Genomic DNA, 18,240 nt, shown 5'->3' with positions numbered 1-18,240 from the left:
ACCAACAGAAAATGAATTTGAGAAATGCACACACAATTTGAAATGATTGACAAATTCTTTTTTGAACTCTTCCCTCTTGCCATATATTAATGTGTCCATTTCTAAATTGGATGATATATGGAACAAACAAATTCAGGGTGAAGTGCAAATGTTAAATATCACAATGGAACATGAGAGGCCAACTGTTTTTTAATAATATTTGTGCCTTTAAGCTTGAAATTCATTTGTGAGGAGCATTCACAATAATTAAGCATGCACACTTGATTTTGTGCACAGCATCAACCTCAGAAAAGACTGAGCACATCTGAATTAAAATATAAACTCAAATTTGAATATTTGGGGAATACTCCCCACCATACGCACACAGACTGAAGTCTATTTTTATTAAGATGAGAATTTCTGTCACCCATAATTATCTACAAGTAAATGCATCTCATCTGCAAACAGGTCACAAGTAAAACTCATGCATTTTTAACCAAAGAGATAGAAATTATTGTGAAATGATTTTTGGTTTTCGCCAAGGGATTTAATGCCAGGCAACGCTTAAGCCAAATCATCTACAAACTAGACTGTTTGTGCGGTTACCAGCCACAACTCCACGGGATTCCAGCTATTGCTCTATTAAAGAGTTTAGAGAATGCACTCAAATGTATGGACAAAGTGGTAACAACGTTGGGTTTAAAAAAAAAGGATACTGATTTCAGAAAAAAGGATACTGATTTCAGAGACAGGAAAACCGCAATTCTCTGACTGAATAGATTAAGTTAATAGGTGCTAGACGGTTTTTAATCAGAGGCAGAGAACAGTATATTTACACTAGATTTACATGAAATAGGAGGCAGAGAAGTTTGGAAAGGAAAGAAGAAGTTCAGTTGGCTTGAGACAGCATAAACAACTTTTTTTTTTATTTCCAATCTTGGACAAAGAACGCAGCCGGAATGGGGTTTGGACTTTACCACACACATTCACAGTCCACTCCTATGCCTTATTACAGGCTTCCTGAGGGATACTCAACAAATGCCTATAAAATCAACAGAGGATCCAAATCTAACATCTCCTCACTGTGAGCCCACACAGCCTGCTGCCAATCATGCAGACCATTTGGCAAGCACAGGTTCTGCAGGAGAGCAGCTGCTCAAGCCACTCGCTTCCAGCAACATCAGGGATATGAGGACTTGGGGGGAAATTAACCATGCTATCAAAAATGAAATAAAAGATGTTCAGAGTTGTTCCTCCCTGTAAATATCAAATGTTTCTTTACATGAAGCCGACTTTAATATTGTTGTAAAATTGCAGCCGTCAGTGACTCAAGCCACTAAATAAATCTTCAAAAGGACTCATGGAGTCACGGGAGCAAAGAGGGGGCTGCAAAACTGGCTGTGATTCCAATCTGAGACTGAATGTACATGGATATGTAGTACTTGAAGCACTTTTGCATATTATGAGATTATGTTCATAACAAACCTGCTCCAAAGCCCATTGAAATCTATGGAAACACTCCTTTGGACATCAGTGGGCTTTGGATCAAATGGTAAGATTTACTAAAGTAATGCATTTAAACTCCATCCATACCATTCTGTATTAACTCCATTTTTCATTCCCACAAAAAGAGATAACAGAGGATAGAAGGGAATTAAAAAAGGGGGGGGGGGAGAGAGGAGGAGCTCATTTTAATCCATCAGAATTTTCTGTTTCCAGTTCTTTTACTTAAACCGAGTTTTTCATAGTTGGGTATCTAAAATTTTGCACCAAAATATTTAGCTGCATAAATAAAAGGGGACCTGATTTGCTTGTTTCTCACAGCAACACTCCCACTGCTGTACATATCATGTACATTGTAATGATAAATCTTTTAAAATATTAACAGTGATATAGTAAGCCATGTAACACATCCCCCACCATCTCTTAACATATACAGAGAGCAGAAAAAAAGTTATACTATCCACTACATCCGTACTGTGGCTATGTTAACATTGTTGCTGGAACTAATGTTTTTCAACTAATGTAGAGTTTTTTATGCAACTTCCTTGTTTAAAATAATTAAATTGTCCCTGTTTAATAACGTTCACATTCAAAAAGTCACAGATAGGCTCAGAAGTTATCTAGGAAAGCACTTCAGTGCATGCTCAATTTTTAGCACACAGGTTACCCCACTGAAGTCAATGAGATTACTTCTAAGATGAATGTTCCTTAATTGGTTCAAGCAGAAAGAATAGGAAGTGCCATTATAAAGAGGGATGCCCTCACTGATGTTTGGACTGTGCTCTGTAATACAAAGCTCATACCAATGCCATGTTCCTGTTGCTTAATTATTTTAATTGTAATTTTTCCCTACCTTGCCTCCTCTCGCACACCTAACCAAGCCTATGGAACTAGTCCTCAGTGAGGACTATGTCCCAGTCAGCTTTAAAACACCAGCCAATTTTTGTTTGCTGTTAAATGAATGACTACAACTTCTTGACAATGGTGTTTGCTTCTGGTTTTCCTGCACTTCAAAAATAAAATAAAATAAAATAAAATAAAATAAAATAAAATAAAATAAAATAAAATAAAATAAAATAAAATAACAGCTAAAAATTTTTGATCTACTTTCTCCCCCCACCAGCACCTTCTGCAATAATAAACACTAAATAAATAAATACAAGACCAGAGATCAACATGGAACATTTCATACAAGCCAATAGCACATTAAAATAGGGAAGTGTCATGCAAGGTAATTTTCCAACTATAATATCATGAGTGTTTATCAATATGCACTGTAATATTGTTCAGCTTGTGTGTTGTCTCATTGTTTCCTTGTTTTCTCCCAACCTATGTCTGTATCCATTTGTGGTCTTCTGTCTTTTACTTAGATATTTGGGGCAGAGACTGAATGTCTTTTTGCTATATGTTTATACAGCGCCTAGAGCTATGGGGTCCTGATTCAGAAATGGGAGTTCCTAGGCAATACCATAATGCAATTCTGTTTCTATTCTTCCATGATCACCCTCTCTTCACATTTGCTCACAGAACAAAAACTGCAACTCTACATGGTAAAACGTAATTCTACTCAGCTGTGCCAACAACAACTACTTGCACTATTCCATTGTGATCGGCAATTACTTTTTTGGAGTAACAAGAAACAACAATGAACAAAGACATAGCTGAAATGTTACTATTGAAAGTTGATGTCACAAAAAGAAAAACGGTTCAATTATGTTTTCAGACCAAAGTGGCATATTGCACTGATGAACTAGTACTATGTGTATGAAATGCCGACAGGCAGAACTGAAACGGCGACATCTGGAGCTTAGCGCATGAGCCTCTACAGCTTGAGCTAAAAGTCAGGTGCCTCTCAGTTAAGGCTGTAGAAGAAACATTCGTTCTCTCTGTAAGTGCCTCTACATGGAACAGTGAACCACACCCAGTAGGGTATACATACGTACACATACAAACACCCTGCCCCAAAGGTTGTTTATATCTATATCTGAGTTGCTTCTAGAGAGGGAAAGAAATAAAACTCGCTACCAATGAAACCATCAATGTTCAAATGATACATATGCAAAGATAACTTACGGAGAGCAAAGGAATAGCAACTTTTCCAAGAAAATCAGGGGGTTTATCTCCATCTTCATCAAACACTGTCACTTCAAGTATATCATGGATATCCTTAACAGGGCTGGAATGAGAAGCACAAAAATTGGTCTGTACACATGCAGTCTGCTCCAGGAAGATCAGAGAATAGGGTTCCACTAATTAAGTCTGCATTACCTTAGAGCATAAAACCAGCATTTAATTAAATTCCAAAAATGAAATCAAACCAAGGCTATTCCCTATGCTTTTCTCACACATTTCCATGTGAAAGGCAACAGTTATTGCTAGATGGTGAGATTTTGTGTGTGTGTGGATGTTAACATTAATAGCACATAGGAGGGTGGGCAAGGTGAACATGAAAAAAGCTCAAGTCAGAGTTTAGGAAGCCATGTGCATATACCAAAAGAGGCATGTCAAGAGGAAACCTCTCTCATTTTTTCTGACTTGAGCAATTCTCCTTATTTTTAAATTATTCAATTCAACTGATCATCAGGATCATTGATAAATGAGAGATTCATCCAGGGAAACATTTGTTTTTGTGTAAGCTTTATGTTTAATAACTATAGGATGGGATGGAAAGGAGAGAGGAAAGGAAGTTTATCCACAGATAAACCCTGCTGTGATAGCTGCAGCCCATATTTGCAGATGCACACATAAATTTTGTATCTAGAACCCTACAAATTAGAAAGTATCCCCAGATTTTTGTTGCAGATGTAGACACAAATTTTGTATCCACACAGTGCTCTATTTATCTGATTTTGTAAGCAAGCTGTGAAATGAAGCTTGGGCTTACACACAACAAATCAGACACTTTTAAAGAGTTACAGTAGTCTCAAAAGGTTGAGAGCCACTGTCTTATAAGATGAGCCTCAAAAAGCTGCTAGTCTAAAAGACAGCTAATTCCAGGAACATTCCAGCTACAGGTCCATAAATTAGGAGTATCCATCAAAGACTAAGTTTGGAACCTATTGTACTAAAAGCATAAACTAAAATACTAATTCCTCTACCAATTTATTGCAGAAAACTCATTAATCTCTTAGGCTGATAAAGGGAGACAAATACCTACATGATATCCATTTACTTTTCTGGGCTCTCAAATACATTTAATGACTATTTACATAATTCATACTGCTATCAGAACTTGCCAGAGGTGTTACCCCTACATTTGTTCAAAGTTAAACTGAAAGATACCATCAAAATAGTTGTACACAGGCTATTAGCAACGTAAAATGTCCCAAATTGTTCAGACAACACTGTGACGGGCATAGTTCAGGAACCTAAACAGAACAGAAAAAGAAAACTTTCCAATCTGGACCAAGCATAGATATGTAAGTTCAGGATAAATAGTAATGGATCTGGAGCTTCTTGAGAAGAGACAAATGAGGTAAGGAGAGTTACAAAAGGAGACACACAGCCTAAGCCAAAATTCCTTTTAAACAGCAAGAGCGAGGACTACCAAATTCTGTATACAGCTTCCTCTTATCATAACTTAAAGCCCTTTTAGGTTTGGTTGTGGCAGGAAAGTGTCATGTGTCTGGAATAGGATTGCTTTTCATAAAAAATGGAACAGAAGAGACATAGAATCACCAAATCAAATACAGTACTCAAAACTGACATAACTAAGTGAATGTTGAAAGATGAGCAAGAAACATAGGCTGAACCTGGAATAGGACTGCTTCCCAATAAACCTTATAGAAAATAGATAAAGCAAAGAAATTTGGAGGAGTGATCTGTTTTGACACCGCTAAATCAATGCTTAAGATTTAAAAACTAGAAGACAATCTTAGTGGAAAGCAAATTGTAGCTTTTTTTTGTTAAAGCATAGTGAATGATAAGCATTTATAGGCATTAAGAAAAAAAATATTCTTGATGAAATTCCGATTTTTAAAAAATTGCTAAAAAAATTAAACGGACAAATTTTAACAATTTTTTTTAAGAAAGACAAAATAAAAGTTTACTTTATTTAAAAAAACCAGCGTTTTTGAAAAATACGATCATTTAAATAAAGCATGTATATTTTCCTTTTATTTTAAAAGAAATGTAATTAAGGTAAATACCCAAGAAATGCCAGGTAAATCTTCTAGTATGAGATAAAACTCAGTCAACCACTTCATCCTAGGGAGAAAGTGACACGTTCCAAACTTTACCTGTTGTTTCCTAAAATACATGTATTTTATCCTAAGGCTGCTCACTGTTTTGCATTCACATCATGTTTCCCAATGCAATTCACTTACAAGGTAAAAACTGTGTTCCACTCCGGGTTGAGGTTTTTGTAAACTGTATGGGTCTCAAGTCTGTCGTTTCCCAACTCTAACACACAGAAAGGGTCACTTTTACCTGTGGAAAGAACAGGTTAAAATACAAAATAAAACAAAGAAAGGTAATATGAATGTAGTTAGTTTAGTCTTTCTGAAGTCAGGTAGGGAGGAGGAGATGGGTAGGTCAAATAAAAGTCAACTGCACTAAGGAGATTGGACATTGCCTTGGATTACTAAATTACCACCACATACTAAATTACCACCACAACCTATATGTATTCACTGTTTTCCTGTCTGAAACTTTATCGAAGCACTCTCTATTCTAATTCATGTAGGCAACTTGCCCTAGTAACAGAGAACTGAATGCTTATAGAGAATAATCTTTAAATCTTTGGTGACTAAGAAAGATCATTTTTTATGATGGTGATTGATGTGCAATAAAAGAGGAAGTGCCATTCTGAACGTTTCCGCATTTACATATTATCCTCCACGAATGATCACAGGTTATGAACCATGCAGGCTTTTAGTTCGGGTTATAGAAATGTCAGGACTTCAGTTAGTTCATTTTGCGTTATCATTGGCTGAGAATTTTTTTGCCTTTGCTTGTTTTGTGAGGCTACATGTACTCAGATGATATTATGCACCGGCAAAGTTTTGTGAGTAGATCTCTGAATCCGTATAGACAGCCAATGACTTCAGTGAGAGTCAGCTCAGAACAATGGACTCAATTGCTGGATCAGGTGATGGACAGCGTGAGAAACTGATTCAATGGAAAGTTCTGTCCAAAAAACCCCACGTAATGAAGTACCCAAGCAACACCAGTAAATCTGCTAGTAGTAGCACAGACTGGGACACCACTTCCCACAACTCCCATTGGCCGAGAACAGTGATCCGCAGCCAACTGGAGGTGCAAGCGCCCATATCTGTAGAGGCGCAGATTAGTACAGTGGTGGCAGCCTGCCAGGGACTAACCCAGTAAAACCCAGCCCACAGGCCAGTTATTGCCCACCCCGGTCTTACAAAATCATATTTATCTTTAGCTCAACTACAGGCATTCTAGTCTTACTTTTATTTAGTTTGCTGTGCACCTCAGCCATTGAGATATTTTAAAAAAGAAAACGGACATTTAAGCACACTTGTATTGATTTTTTAAAATGCGGTTATGAATATATTAACCGAACTGCACTTTATAAACAAAAATGATGACAAGGTCTCTGGTCTGAGGTGTTTACAGCCTAAGTAGTAATGTTTTCCAGTATCTAAACAATGAAGATTTCCCAGTCACTCTTGGAAAGTTTTAATTATCTCACATTTTAGTAGAGTCTACTCTTTTACCTCCCTACCTATATCTTGCAACCAGGTACAAGTGGTTAACCATGAAAAGAAACTACTTCAAATGCAAAATGGTATATGCCAAAAGACATCCCTACTCTATAATTTTGTGTTCTGAATACCGGTTTTTGGTCAGTGAGCAAATGCCGTCTTTGAGCAGAATGCTCATGTGCATACATAAACATCCAATGAAGCAGAAAAAGTAATTTCACATTGACAAAACTACTGTCTAAGAATGTATGTAAAAACAGGAAGGCTGAAGCTAAAGTAGTTGGGGTTGACAATGCTTAGACATAGTTAGCTCTACATTTTCAATATGGAATGGGACGCTGTAACCGGTCTAAACTTGGGTCAGACAGTACCTGCGTTTTCAGAATGCTGTTTCAAGCCAGAATCGCATGCAATAATGTACTGTTCCGATTCTCATTATTACTGGAGGTTGAAAACTCAAATTTGGTAAACTGTACAGTACCAACACACAGCAGCCATAACAGAAATACCAACCACACTGAAATCTGACCTTTATTACTGTAGTAAGTAACAAGGTTTAAAATGGTATTGTACATAGAATTGGATAATTAGTCTGCAGAAGTATTCCCATCATTGAATCATTGTGTGACTGAGAAAATAGGCTACATGCTCAGACTGTTCTTCTGTTAACTCTTGGAAGCCTATGTATTGTTTATTGTCTCCTTGATTATTTCTATCAGATATTTAGCTGGACCTTAAATGACTTTAAATAAAAATAATAATAAATTGGAACACTCTCCCAGGCACTCCTTATGAAGGGTTCTATTATGGAAGCATATAATTGCTGCACTAATCATTTATGAATGGCTCAGAACAGATAATTAATCTTTAGCCTCATTTCATGATCAGAAATTTCTGCTATTTTTGCCTAAAATGGCTGCATCCTTTTGCAGTTTGGCAGGTCTATTACCACATAATACTAGGATATTTTCAGCACTGCTATTGCAAAACAATTTGTCAGTTGCCTCATGAATCAGGCTCAGGCTCCAAGCGTGGGTTATTTTGAATATAATGACAGTCTGAGTAACCTTGCACTGACATGGGATTTCATTCTGTGCGGCGCAAACAGAACGTGTATGTGTGTGTGTGTGTGTGTGTGTGTGTATGTCAGACCCTTTATGAAAAGTCTTCCAATTGCAAAATCAAGATCCCCAGAATCTCGTTCTATGTTCATTATCCACACATAAATGCACACACTCCAGTTTAAGCATTTAGGGAAATGAGACCAAATCCATTGCTTCTATAACTCCATTGGCCTCAGTGGAGTTAAACGAAGGATGAATACAGCCAAGATCCAAATCTGTCCTTGAGCAAGTCTCCCTGTAATATTCTGTGTGTTTGTACAGAGAATTGGTCCCATAGCTTATAAAAGCTTTTTTTACTACAGTGCATTTAGCCTTATTAAGTTTACTAATGAAGAGCAACTAAAGTAACTAATACACCAATAAAGGCTTACATACTGTAGCAACCCTTTATCAGTCAGGTGAAAGGCCAGCTGAGGAAACTCAAGATCAAAGGCAGAGCTTTTGACTCTCATAGCTCTATCCTGGTCATTACTGCCCATGAACTTTTTTTTATATTTTTAATGAAGCTCAGCACATTACTCCTTTCAGTTATTCAGTGCATTGCTAGTATATAAAAAAGTCCATTGCCTGTTCCCAGGGGGAGTGGGACTACACTTAAGTGTAACACTACTTACTGGATAAATTTTTGAAAATGTGGTATAGTATCTTTGGTTTGGAGAAATACTGTGCTGTTTAGAATAAGAGATTGGCCCGAAAAAGGGCCCCTGGTAGGACCGACAATGCATTCTCTGTAGTTTTCTGCCTCTCTGATTAGTTTAAAAAAAATTTCCATGGTAGACATGAGAAATGTTCTATCTAGGTGGTATCTTTAACAGGGCATACTTCAGATACAGGTTTGTAATGAAAATATCTTCTGATTTTTTTTTTTATGTCCCAAAACATCTGCTCTCCTCAAAAGAGGGCAGAAGTTATTTTTCCTATTAAGAGAGAAACAGATATTAAGTGTATTTTGGATCAGATTTGCTACTCGGGCTACAAAAACAACTGTTTTTCTGCAAAAACCCACGGAGCGTCCACACCTCAAGCGCGTTTTTGCGTAAGTAAATTTACTGTAAATCAAAAGAACAGAGGTGCTCTTGCCACAAGAACTTTTTGCAGAAGACCTCTTCCGCAAAAAGCTTTTTGCACAAGAAACCTGCAGTGTAGACGTAGCCTCAGTTGTATAGGAACTATTGTTCAGTTTTCCAGCAGAGATAAACCTTTGCTTAAAAGGGAGCATTGACCCAGACATTCAGACAGCCTAGGCAAATGCTTAATTGGGTACTATGTATATGTGTAATGTTAAAGACTCTGAGGATTTCTATAATTCCATTATTTAATTAATGGGCTCACAAGTGGTTACTGAGACACAGCGGTTGCTGAGACAAGCAAATAGCAGCTGAATTAGGGATGTAAACGAGTAGTCAAATAAGTCTAGCTTATCAGGGTACTCAAGTTGACTATTTGCATTCCCCCCGACCCTTGCTGCCTCCGTACCAGAGGCAACAAGGGAAGGAGCAGGAGCTGGGGGGAGCCGGTTCCACTCAACACAGTCTTCATGGTGCAGAGGGGGCCGTGACAGGGGAGGCAGAGGTGCATCTGGGAACCTGGTGTTAGCAGGGACTGAAGCAGTCCCTGCTCACACTGGGTTCCCCACTGCACCTCCCCCCTCCTTATTGATTAATCGATAGTTGATTAATCAAAATTTAACATCCCTAAGCTGAATCATGGTCACTTTCTAAATCCTTTTTCAAGACTTATTTTCCAGATTCATGTTGAAAGACGGAGGAGCAAAATAATGCCCCAGCAGCCTAACTCCTCTCTAGTCCATGTAATGAGGGGCCACATTTTTGCACCCCAAAACAGAGCTACCTTCCATTAGCCTGCCTCCCATTAGTTAGCAAACCATGGTCTCAACAGTGATGAGGAAGGATTTCCCTAATAATGCATGTCACAATTCACAAACGAACATTCACCTCAGCAAAGGGTACAGCCTGCAGTAAAGCTGATGTTAAAAATTAACATGATCTAAAAAAATATATATTTGAAGAGCTGACAGGCCTCTCTCCAATCCAGTATATAGGCATGTTAAATAACAGGTATTTGAATTGTCGTGTAACCGCATGAAGTCTTTGCGATGACATGACTATTCAATAGTTCCCGGGCGTGGAGCTGGCAGCCAATGTGCTCCTGGCCCCACACTCGGGGAGCCCCCTCGCACCCTGCACTGCTGCCTCTGTATCTGATCAGAGGTATCAGAGGGTTCCCCGCCCCCCCTCAGCATCGGCTCCGCCGTGCCGCCTGCCCCAGAGACAGAGGGAGTTTTTACGTTTTGTTTTGGTGTGTGACACTGCAATATTACAGTGATCTAGCAGGGAGTCAAAGGCAAGGGAATGGGACGACTCCTTCCAAGGATTAGGACCTTTTAGTGGCAATATGAATGACATGTGTCAGGTTGTGTTATCATAGGTAGTTCCTGCTTTGCAATAGCCAGAACATTACCGATGAGTTAATGGCTGTCGTTGCCTCCGTTCTAGGGCCATCAGAGTCAGGCCTGGCTCTCTCTCCAGCTGGGGCTTAACATACTAGGGATGGAAGAAACTAGTCAAGTCCCCGATAAGCATATGCCTGTCGAGTAGTGACTCGACTAGTCGCTTTGCCTCCACCACCTCTGCCTCTTTCAGATGGAGGCAGCAAATTGGGCAGACGGAGCAGGAGCCGGTGCTGGGGGAGCCGGTTAAAAGCCGATTCCTGCCAGCATGGTCTCTGCGGGGAGAGGACAGGGCAGGGGACGCAGAGGCGAAATGGCGTGAGTGGGGACTGAAGCAGCTCGCTATCCCGACTGCTGCTCCTCTCCCTTTGTAATATACAAGAGCCGTGGGCACAGTTTTCCCCCCCTGTGAAGGCAGCTCTTATACATTTCAAAGGCAGAAGGGTAGTGGGATAGCGAGTGCCTCCCTTATCGACTACTTGATTAGATGATTAATCGAAATTTAACATCCCTTAGAACACTCCTTGGCTCATACTACTTTTTCTTCATGTAAAACATAGTTACACCCCACCTATCAGCCACCAAACCAGGATGGGCTGTTGCTGAAAATGGCATGCAGTGTTCAAGCCTGTTAACTGGGGGAGGGAGAGGGCAGCAAAAGGGCAATTGCCCTTGAGCCCAGTGATTCAAAGGGGCCTGGAGCTACCAGCCATGGCTACAGCAACTAAGAGAAGGATGATGGGGTTGGGGAGGCACACCACACTCTGGGTGGTGCAGAGAGCTGGCACAACCCCGCCCCTTCTGCCCAAAGCCCCACCCTTTCCATGAGCATGGAACTGAGATTTCTCTCCTCTTTTCCCCCACAATACTGGGGCTCAGACTGGCTGTTGGCTCCCCTGGCAGGGTTGAACCCATATCATTTAACTCTGCTCCTCGAGGTGTGCTTCTGGATTAAAGATCGCAAGTACAAATCACAAATTATAGAAGTAATAATAGATCGCTTGACTTGCGAGAAAACTAGTCTATATTAGAGCCATGAATGGGTGAGGCAGGGAGGGGAGCATAGAACTTCAAGAGACAAGTAATAACATTCACATTGTGTACTATACAGCTTGGGAATGCATAATGGCTAGAAGTAAACTAGTCACAGACTATAAAGAGTTGTAGTTTGTGATGATGGAAAAATAATTTTCCTAGATAGTCAGATGTGACCTAGGAAGACCTTGATGCCACAACAATTTGGTCACTTTAGTGTTTTTGCTTCAGACAGGAATCTCAGGTCGTTTTCCATCTATACTTGACATCAAGTCTAAACTGTACTTAATGAGCTGGTGTGCTGTGCTGGTGTGAGCACAGGGCTAAGAGTTAGATCCAGGGATCCCTTCTCTAGGTGGATACTGTTTTCCAGAAGATTAGTTCCAGTATTAGAGATAGGTACCAGGGACAGTACTTCACCCAAACATCCCACAGTTCAACTCACAAGAAGCTTAATTTACTTAAGTTATTGGGGGAAAAGGCAAACCTTACAGGACATGCCACTCAAATATGAATGGAAAAGCTGATCCAGTACAGTGGGTCCCCAAACCCTGTTCACCACTTTTATGCCACATAAGCCCTACATTGGGAACTTAAGCAATGCATAGGGCTTGTGGGACCTAGGCATGTATTTTACTTTTATAGCTTTAAAGAGTGGATGATACACAAGTCTTACTTTGCTGTGCTAGACTCGTGGTATGGCCTCATTGAGTGATGGATTCACTAACATGTACTACATCTCAAAGGCACTTAACATGGCATCAAAAACACAGCAGAAGAGACCCACAATAAAAAGAAGGAAGACACTTAATACCTGAAAAATCTGCTGCCAATAGGTCTACTGCCTTTAAAACTTTGACCTGTAAGAAGCCTATGTCCTTCATGTCTTGAAGGGAGTTCTTTATACACTGAAAAAAAAATAGTGAAGAGACTTTTTAAAATAATAGTTCAGCGAGAGGAGTTACTTCGACTTCAGTTACAAAATGTACATTACTGAAGTAGCGTAGCATAGGTTGACTTACAGATTTAGTGAAGACCAGTCCTTAATTTTGGTCCCTGTCCTCACTGATCAGTGTTTCATTATCAGATACTCATTCATACAACTCTACCAATCTTCAGTATACATGAACTTAGTAGTTAATTTAGGCAAACAGATTTACAGGAAACAAGCATGCTTATGCACATATTTGAATACTAAAATTGCATTATTCTAAAACAAGGTATAAGATATACTTAGAGAGGCAGCATTGAGCCCATGGCTAGAGTACTGAATTCAGAGTCAAGTATCTGGGATCAATTCATAGCTCTACTATTGACTAAGTCACTTCACCGTCTGTGCCTCAGTTTCCCTGTCTATAAAATGGGGGTGATAATGTGTATCTATCCTGTGTAACACTTTAAGGTCTATGGTTTAGTATAGAAAATACTAAATATTATAATCAAGCTTGAGCTTCCCAAAGTGAACAGACCAGAGCATGTTGCCAGGATGAAAAAAGAATTGTAAACACTATTCTCGCTTGCTCTCTCTCATTATGATTTTTTAACATTCATGGTCTCTCATTTTCTAAGATAATGTCTTAATGTAATTCAAGTTTTCAAAAGGGAAATGTTAGTTTAAAAACTGCCAAATGCAAACAGCCAAATTGCTAGAGGCTAACTGCTCTGTCAATTCACTTGTCACACTAAACATAATTATGGTGTGTGATACCTTTTTCCATTAGAAGCTGTGTTATTACGACTGGGACAGATCGTCTTTTGATGCAATTTTCAGTATTTTTAATAAAGTAGAAACAAAACAAAAACTCACATAGCGCTGGGAAATCTGTTTCCTTTCATTGGGGTCTCCCAAGGGGCAGGCACGCAGATCAAAGATAGCAACCCCTGAACAGGGGGTAACAGCAATTAGCATTAGCAGAGACCCCAGATGCTTCTCCATCGGCACTTCTAAAATATGAGTTTGCTTGGTAGGTAGTGCAGTAATATCCACTTTACACCTAGAACAACGATAAAGAGGATTACTTTAATAGGACAAAAACAAAAAACAAAAAAACAACCCACACAGACTTGTAAAATGTCATTTTTTAACCCATCATTAATGATCAAAAGGTACAAATGAACTAAGTTTAGAAAACTAATTTACTTATCATCTGGGCTGTTTGGTCAAGCGGGGGAAAATGAGGGGAGGGGGAAGCTAAGGAATGAGTAAATCTAGTTTGTTTCACTTTGTTTCTTGTCAGTTTCGCTTCCTGGTTTCCCTTCATTAGCACAGGTATAGAATACTAGGATTAGAGATAATACAAGTTGGGGTTTTAAATGCAGCTCTACTCTCATCCCTCACATAACTTCTTTTGATTTCTTTAAATAATAAATAAGAATAATGTGGGTGGAAAAACAAAGTCTAATGTTGTGTGTCAAAAAAAAAAAAAAAGCTTCTTTAAAGTCACAGACTTCATTTTATGCTACATGTATGCCCTGATCTTCTTTACAAACCTTACTAGATCAAGGCTTCAGTGTATCGTTATATTTCCCAGAGGGGTAGCGTGGCTTGCAGGTATCCTGCCAGCTCATAATGCACATTGTTATAGTCTCTGACACTTTTGAGGGGGAAAAAAAAGAAAAAAAAGCACACATTAATGAGAGACAAGAAAACAAGAGACCAGGTTGGGGAAAGCAAAAGAGAGTTTGCTGGAGAGCCTGGAAGCAAATGGTCAAATGTGACAAAGTCTATACACCTAGCACCGCTAAATGCCTTCTATTTGGAAGTCCAGTAAATGGAGTGGAACTTTCAGGAAGCTCTATTAGTTTTGGCATTTAAAAATAAGGTGAACAAAAGTTTGCAGTTAAAAAAAAAAAGCAAAGAAGGAGAAGCTTTATTTCCACGGTATATGGGGAGTCACATTTCTCAAGCGGATATGGGATGGATGATAGAATTCTTATTCCACTTAATGCCTGCCGACAAGTTTTTATTTAAACAAAACTTGTTAAGGTGTTGTCTTAATAGGCAAAAATTCCACAGGGGTCCCCTAGGTGGGGTTTCTTCTGGGTAAATGGTGCATGCACTGTTCCTGATTGATCCCATTCCAGTTGTAGAGCTGGAGCAGTTTGTACCCATCTGCTATAAATTGCATGGTTTCCGCTCTTTAACAGCCTATTTTCTGGGAATGTTCGGAAAAGCCTCCCAAAAACATTTAAATTAACACACACAAAAATCTAACCTAAGAAGTAAAAGTCACTGGTGTGATGAGAGCGAAAGCCATTCATTTGCTCTGCATTAGGACGGGTTTATTTGTATAAGATTCTAACTACCGGAGTCAGTGGACATGCCTTTAACTTGTTTGAGTTCTGCTTAGTTCACGGTGTTAAACACACAGCTTGTTGTAAGTTTATTCTTATTGATAGCACTCAAATGCTCTGGAAGAGGAAACAAGATAACCCAGAAAAGAGCATTAAAGCGCCACATGACTACACAAAAGGACAAATTTCAACCCATTTTCCCAGTGCAAGAGATTGTATTTAATGCTCTTTGCTACAACTTCAGCCCTGGAAGGAGAGGAGGCGGGGGAGGAGAAACACAAAGACATTCTCTTCAACTCTTTATCACTTTGACCCAGAAGATCGATATCACCTTGGCCATGTTTTCTGGTTGCTTTTCAGAGTCTATCAACCTAACACCTCTCCTAACTAAGCTTAGCTACAGCTTTCATTCAATACCGGTAACTATATGCAGAACGTTGCCAAACACCAAAAACAAAATTGAGAAAAAAAAGCTGATATTGGTTTTTCTCCAGTCTCTTTTATTGATCATAACTTTAGGTGCTACATAGAAGAATGGTGGGGTGGAGTGGAAGGGTGGCCATTACTGGAGAGAAAGGTGACAATTTCATCACAAACTTCTGTATCATAAAAGTAGAGTTATATTGAGTTCCAGTTTGTTTTAGTTCAGGTTGACTGTTTTCATCTAATCAAAAAATTAATATCTACAAAAGGTCAAAGAGTAGACTGAGTGCAAGGATGTAGGGAGGGAGGCAGATGAGGAGGGGAAAGCTGCAGGAGTAGTATAAGCATTATTTCCTCAATTCTATGGAAAGTAACTGACTCAAAACATCTGGGTTCACTCAAGTTGCCGGTATGCCTTGTCTATATGTGGTATAGTTTTTCCTAAGAAATTGCAAACAGGCTCCACATCTGCACTGGCAAATGGCAAAACTCTTAGCGAATTAGAACACTTAATCTGATTCATTTGAGTTGTTTAATTTAATTGATAAGACTGCAAGAAAACATCTTGAAAAATTAATCAAGAATTGAGTTTAACAGATGACTGTAGTAATTTCTACACCAGCAATCAGCTCTCGATTACTACTACTCTATTACTATGTTTGGCGAATTACTCTCACGGAGCTTCTCTAACACTCTGGAAACCACTTTTTTTTTCCACCCACTTATGTTACACATGTGAGTGGAACGTCACCATTACGATTGATTTGACATGGAAGGAGTTCAGATACTACCATGTTGGGCAGCATCATAAAATCCTGGGAAGAAGCATCATATGAGTAATACTAGGTAATTCAATTGCTTGCTCACAGTCAGATCAAACTGAGAGCAAGCTACTAAATCTACAAATTTAGATTATGCTTTTAGGAGATCCCCCTTCAGCAAAGTCCCTAATATAACATTCCTGTGTAGTGGCAAACATTTTTTTACTGGTCTCTTTTCCTCGATTTACATTTCCCCAGTTCTTAGTTCAGCACTTGGATCTAATCACCTGTCTAAAATGTACTGTTGAATCTGTCTCCCCCTGAGTTACTACACCTGTCCATGTTCGGCAGAAATACGGATGTAACCTACTAATCAGCATGTGTTACTCATCCCCTCTCTGTTCCCTACCCACACAGATTGAGTGTGTTATGAACTCCAGCTTTAATCAGGGGTGAGAGCAATTTTTATATGAGGGGTGCTGACAGCTGTTGTACTCAAACTGGAAACTTTGCATATAATAGAAACTACTTCAAGTCAGGGTGCTGCAGCACTCCCTGCATGCCTCATTCCCTCAGCTATTGCTTTAATTTCAGCTATAGAAATTCACTTGTTTAGCTCTGGAAGTCACTGGTTCAATCCCTGGTACGTTGCCATCACAAAAATCACATTCCCCCCCCCCCACACACACACACCCCCCAATGCTACGCATTATATACAAAAGCTTCAGAGAGGTAGCCGAGTTAGTCTGTAACTGGAAAAACTTCTAACACAACAAATAGTCTAGCAGCACCTTAACGACTAACAAAACATGGAGATGGTATAGGTATAGCAAGCTCTGAAGAAGTAGGTTGTGCCCACAAAAGCTCATGATACCAGCTACATTCTATGCATGCATCCCATTTCTCTCTACCAACCAGAGATCTCAAACTTCCGTGTGTGGGAGCGATTGTGCCATCTGATCCAGAATGCTGGGGGGTGGGCAGGAATGTCCATTGCAGGGCCACCATCCTCCTGCCTCTCCCCCAGATACCTCATTACCCCAAGCACACAACTCTGGGGGTCATCAGAGGGGCATGGGAAGCATTCGTGCCCTCTCCGCCCCACACACTCCCCGTGGCAAAGGAGCCATTGGAAAGCAGAGCTAGCGCACACATCCAGTGCACTCCACTTCTCCACAGCACCGAGGGCTGCAACTGCTGCCACTGCACGGCACCAGACCCTCAGTGATCCCTAAAGTGGTGTGTTCAGGGGACCGAGTACTATGAGGGGAAGTGGAGGGAGAGATGACAAGAAGGGGTGTGGTTTTGGGGGCAGTGAAGACAGTCCCGGGCTGGATTGCTCAATTGCACCTAGAGATTGGCCCACAAGCTGGGAGTTTGAAACCCATCACCGGGTCATCTTCTGGCTGTAATATACTGTGACAGGTTTCGAAGAATCACCCCTCGGAACTTTTGTAGTCTGAATACTTCTGTGTCATTCAGTTCTTTGCCCCCTTTGCCTCTTGAGTTCCATGCTCATTTGTGATTTAATATAATTGGCAGACATCTGATTTTTACTCACCGTGACTGATCTTCACCTCTTACTCATCACCACCACAATTTACATTAATATTTTATACTGCAGGCATCTCAGAACTTGACTAGCTTATACTCCATAATCTCATGAGTAAAAGAAAATATGACTAAAAGATGAGCCTTAATATTTGGATAGGGATCTCAAACACCACAAAGGCCAGGAGTGTTTGGAGGCAAGTTTTGCAGTCTCTCACTCTAAAGCATGGGTTCCCAAACTGGGGGGCATGAAGAAATTCCGGGGGGGGGGGGGGGGGCACGAGGCAACCAAGCTCCCCTCCCCATCAAGTTTTGCTGTCCCAGTCAGTTCCTTTTATTTTTGTTGGGCTCAAGTTTTGCGGGGATGGAGGGGGCGCACCATGAGGATTTTTCAAAAATCAAAAAGGGAGCGTGATGCTGAAAAGTTT

The 18,240-nt window shown here is 39.9% G+C and overlaps 1 protein-coding gene across 6 annotated transcripts in view; it reads right to left on the bottom strand.

Annotated features, from left to right (window-relative positions):
• MCTP2 (multiple C2 and transmembrane domain containing 2) overlaps positions 1 to 18,240 on the bottom strand; it is a 184,733-nt gene that overhangs the window by 76,238 nt on the left and 90,255 nt on the right. For all 6 annotated transcript variants that reach the window (XM_014575411.4, XM_075897001.2, XM_014575410.4 and 3 more), the window contains 4 exons: positions 13,591 to 13,777; positions 12,598 to 12,691; positions 5,808 to 5,910; positions 3,556 to 3,658 (listed from right to left, as the gene is read on the bottom strand). In XM_014575411.4, the coding sequence (XP_014430897.3) occupies positions 3,556 to 3,658; positions 5,808 to 5,910; positions 12,598 to 12,691; positions 13,591 to 13,777 (487 nt within the window). The remainder of the gene's footprint in view (positions 1 to 3,555; positions 3,659 to 5,807; positions 5,911 to 12,597; positions 12,692 to 13,590; positions 13,778 to 18,240) is intronic.

The sequence above is a fragment of the Pelodiscus sinensis genome, chromosome 14 (genome assembly GCF_052426305.1).
Source record: "Pelodiscus sinensis isolate ZL-2025 chromosome 14, ASM5242630v1, whole genome shotgun sequence".
Classification (NCBI taxonomy): Eukaryota; Metazoa; Chordata; order Testudines; family Trionychidae; genus Pelodiscus; species Pelodiscus sinensis.
The sequence above is the reverse complement of the archived record's forward strand: the minus strand, read 5'-3'. Positions and strand labels throughout refer to the sequence as shown.